Below are 4,067 nucleotides of genomic sequence, written 5' to 3' on the forward strand. Positions count from 1 at the left end.
TCAATTTTGTGTTCTTGGACGTTAGTCTGGGGCGCCGTCAGCCATTAGGCGTGCTAGCCGCTCCCCCCGCCGATCTCCGCAAGGGATGTGAGGACTCTAAAACTTCACCAGGGCCTCTGTCGGCATATGGGTGAGTAGATAATGGCTGAATTTTAATTTTTGGGTGCACTATCCCTTTAAGCAACCAAAATCCAACATTTTCAAAACATCTAGTGCCAATGTCATCTTGACAAAGAATAATCATATTTAGGCATAAGGTACAGAGAACAAAACTCAAGTACTGCAAAACATCATAATGTTAACATCCCAGCAAGGTGAAATTGTAACGTCGTTAGACATTTAAAATATCTTTAACCTGACTTTAATTCCAACCAAAATTTAATATCTGTGAGACGTTAGAATCCAATGTCTGTCTGACATCACACTGAAGTCTGGTGCCAGCTGGGAGTATTCTTACTCTGACCTGACCTTATCACTCCTCATGCCTCATCAGCAAACCAACCAATGAAGGTGACAAGTACTAGCCAGTCAGTATCAGAGTAGGGAAGGTCATGCCTTCGCCATAGTTGAAGGGTCTAATGACATTGTTTAGCATAACAGTTAGCCATATGCTTGTGTTTGGGAGAGTGCCATTGAAGAAACATTTCTTTAGAGCAATTAACACTTGTGTTCGGAATAACAGGCTGTCATACAAATGGGCTTTCTGTCCAATGGGACATTTCTGGACTATTTCGGCTTTGGAATTATGGGCAGTCCCAGAAGTGATTAGCCTAGTCAGTTTAGCATAAAGGGGGAAAAAGCTTGCCTTGCTTTCTCCAAGTTAAAAAAAGACGCAGTTACATCACCCGTAAAGTTTGATATCTATCGTGCACAAAACGCCAGGTAGTAGCTATTGTTCGCTAAGAAAAAGTTATAACATTTACTCTTTTTATACTTGAAAAGAGTAAGTGTTGTAAGTTTTTCTTAGCGAACAATAGCTACTACCTGGCGTTTTGTTGTCATGGAAGATACAACGTGTTCATTACTTAGCTTTAGAGGTGTTGGTGGATATATTTTTGAACTTTAGACAGAGCCAGCCAAGCTGTTTCTCCCTGTTTCTTGTCATTATTCTAAGCTAGGCTAAACCCATCCTGATTTTAGCTCCATATTCACCACACGAACATGAGACTGGTATCTAACTCTTAGAAAGAAAAGGTAACAAATAAGCATATGTTCCAGTTTGATGAACTATTTCCTCCATCCTGCAGAGGATGGAGTACTTGCTTCTGGTGATTTTGGGTGGAGTATCACTTTAACAGAGAGGGAGGACTCCATTAGATATAGTGTTTTACAGACAGGGCACAGTGTCCTGTTATGACCTCACATTAATACAATTTCACTATGTTCAGTCAGGGTCCATGTTGGAATTAGTCCGTTGCGGACGAGGCACTACTTTGGGAGATTTTGATAGATGTGTGCATTAAATGTGAGTGCAACTCTCCTGTGTGTGGTTGTCATTGTGTGTATCTTGTACAAGTGTGGTGGTCACCCAAGCTGCCACAGTGACTGATGCATGGGATCCCTCTGCGTCCCGTTGTCTTACCTGTCTGAGGGTTCTGCTGTCCACTGCGGGGCTTGTCTACGTCATCGCGCTTGCGGCTGTCCACCGAGCGAAGCGATTGGCTGCGAGAGAGATGGCGGCCTTTGCCTAAAGGGGGTGAGGCAAGGCCGGGGGGGAGGAGGGGGCGGGGGTTAGCAACCAGAGGTCCTTCATTAATGGCTTATATTTGGGACACAACCGTGACGTGATTGGTCACCCAGAACAGCATCAGCCAAACTTGGGACTTTTGTTGTGCTGTTGGTATTAATGTGCTGTAAATGTGTGCAGTGCTCATTTTATGTTTTCAGCTGGTGTATAATAATGTTTATCTGAGTCTTCAAATGCCTCTGATGGCATGACTAAGTGAAAAAAAAACACAAACACATCTACAGTAATGACAATCTGCTGTTCGAGCTATTTGTCAGACAGAAACGTACTGCTAGTTCTGTAAAAATGAAGGAGAAACATTAAGTGAAAGCACTAAGGCTTCTTGGTAAATAGCTTCTACATAATAGAGCTCAGATGTTGATTTCCTGTGTCCTTTTAGCCATTTGTGAGTGTAATGATTTTGACAAACTGTGCATGCATGGTCTTGAAAACGCTTGACCATGTCAATATAATTTCTCATCGATCAAAGTCCCCTTTCCAACATGCACTCCTTAAGTCAAAACACTGACTTATAGAGGATGGATACACAAACAGATGGACAAGACATACAAAAGAAAGTATAACAAAAAATAGCTGTGAAAACACACTTTGCACACACCACACACTCATAATTAACCACAAAGCGTTAAAGGGCAACTCTCTGACAGATAGATACGGATGTGTAGAAATATGAATGGAAGTGCACACAGAGGATGAGGAGCTCACCAGTGCAGGGCTGTGAGTTACACGGCCGGCCCTCTTCCACCACACCTTCACACAGGTACGACTCTTCTGGAGGTGACTGACAGCTTCGGGTCCGAGTTTGAATCCCGCCTCCGCACTCACTGCTGCACTGCGCCCACTGACCCCACACACTCCAGCCACCTGGAGAAATACATGCCAAATCACAGCGGCCATTTATGAAGCATTTTTGTCAACCCCCAATCACAGAGTGGACAATATCAAAGACGTTCACAACGTCATCATGGTCAGGTGAAAGACCTGCATGTTTGTAGACAGAAATATATTTTGTCTTTCCTTATCCCTGTAATTATCTTTTGACCCCCTGGAGGGTCCCAGCATCTATGTTGGAAAACACAGATATGTATCTCACTTCCAATATTTATTTATTAAGTAGCGTATGTTTACTAGGGGTGCAAACAAATATGAATTATTCAGATACGCATAGATAATGCTCCGTGAACAGATGCAAGCATGATGCAGATATGTCAGAATGTAAACAAACAGGCTATAGGAAACGAACATGGAGGGATTAGGCATGTCACAATACCAGTAAAAAATAATAATAAATTCATGTAACTATTCTTGATCCCTAATCCAACAGTAAAAAAACAAAAACAATAATAACACTTAAACATACACTCCTTTATTAAAAACATTTCAATTAAGTGTTATTTTAGTTTAATCTTTAATCCCTGATGAGCCGCCTCAAACGCAAAGTACTAGTCTCTGTGGGTTCATGAGATTTGGTGGGCATGAAAACATATATTAATATATAGCCTAGGCCCTACAGTTTATTAACATATTTCTCCTCCATTGGTGTTGTTTAGCACTCATACATGTAAGATGTGACAGTTGGTTTTTGTGGTAGGCTATTTGTCATGCCCAGTTGTGTAAGGTAGTAACGCCCTAGTTACTAGTTATGAAGCACACACACACACACACACACACACACACACACACACACACAGTTAGGTATATACAGTGTTGGATAAGGGTTACTTTAAAAGTAATAAAAGTACGTTACTGCGTTACTCCCTGAGTAATGTAACTCGATTACTTTAAAAGTACTTCCAACGTTACTCCCTGAGTAAAGTAACTCAAGCACTTTTAAAGTACATTTAAGTATTCTACATTTCCTATTGGGCAATGGACCACAGGGCGCTAAGCCTACATTTTATTGTCTCCAAAATTAAAGTTATGGACCCCTTGCCCTTCACTGAGATCCAGTTCTCCCATCACAGCCGACGTTGACCAGTAGAAACACAATACGATCTGCTGCCGTAGACAACTGTATGACAACAACACCCCAGCGTTTTTAATATTTCCTCTAGGGATGTTACCACACAGAGTAAAAGGGGGAAATGATGGTGTGAAACAGCAGAGGCACTTTGTCAACCCGCTGAGTTAACCTTACTGTCATTAGCATCAAGCTAGCAAACAATGGTACATCCTCACTGTCGGACATAAAGTAATAAACATTAACAAATAGCGGCGGGGCTTTTACTCACCACAACTGCAGAGGCTCCCAGCTTCATTTGAAACAAGCTACATTATAGACGGTCTGTTATTTATTAATCCCTCTGTGTGTTTATATATT

The 4,067-nt window shown here is 41.7% G+C and overlaps 2 protein-coding genes across 2 annotated transcripts in view; one reads left to right on the top strand and one right to left on the bottom strand.

Moving 5' to 3' along the window:
• The window catches only part of tsnare1 (T-SNARE Domain Containing 1), a 1,274,638-nt gene that overhangs the window by 712,949 nt on the left and 557,622 nt on the right, over nucleotides 1–4,067 (top strand). The window lies entirely within an intron of this gene.
• Nucleotides 1–4,067, bottom strand: part of adgrb1a (adhesion G protein-coupled receptor B1a) — a 253,455-nt gene that overhangs the window by 124,014 nt on the left and 125,374 nt on the right. The window contains exons 3-4 of the mRNA XM_050047694.1: nucleotides 2,453–2,611; nucleotides 1,583–1,687 (exon numbers count right to left, since the gene is read on the bottom strand). Coding sequence (XP_049903651.1) covers nucleotides 1,583–1,687; nucleotides 2,453–2,611 — 264 coding nt within the window. The remainder of the gene's footprint in view (nucleotides 1–1,582; nucleotides 1,688–2,452; nucleotides 2,612–4,067) is intronic.

The sequence above is a fragment of the Epinephelus moara genome, chromosome 6 (genome assembly GCF_006386435.1).
Source record: "Epinephelus moara isolate mb chromosome 6, YSFRI_EMoa_1.0, whole genome shotgun sequence".
Taxonomy (NCBI): Eukaryota; Metazoa; Chordata; class Actinopteri; order Perciformes; family Serranidae; genus Epinephelus; species Epinephelus moara.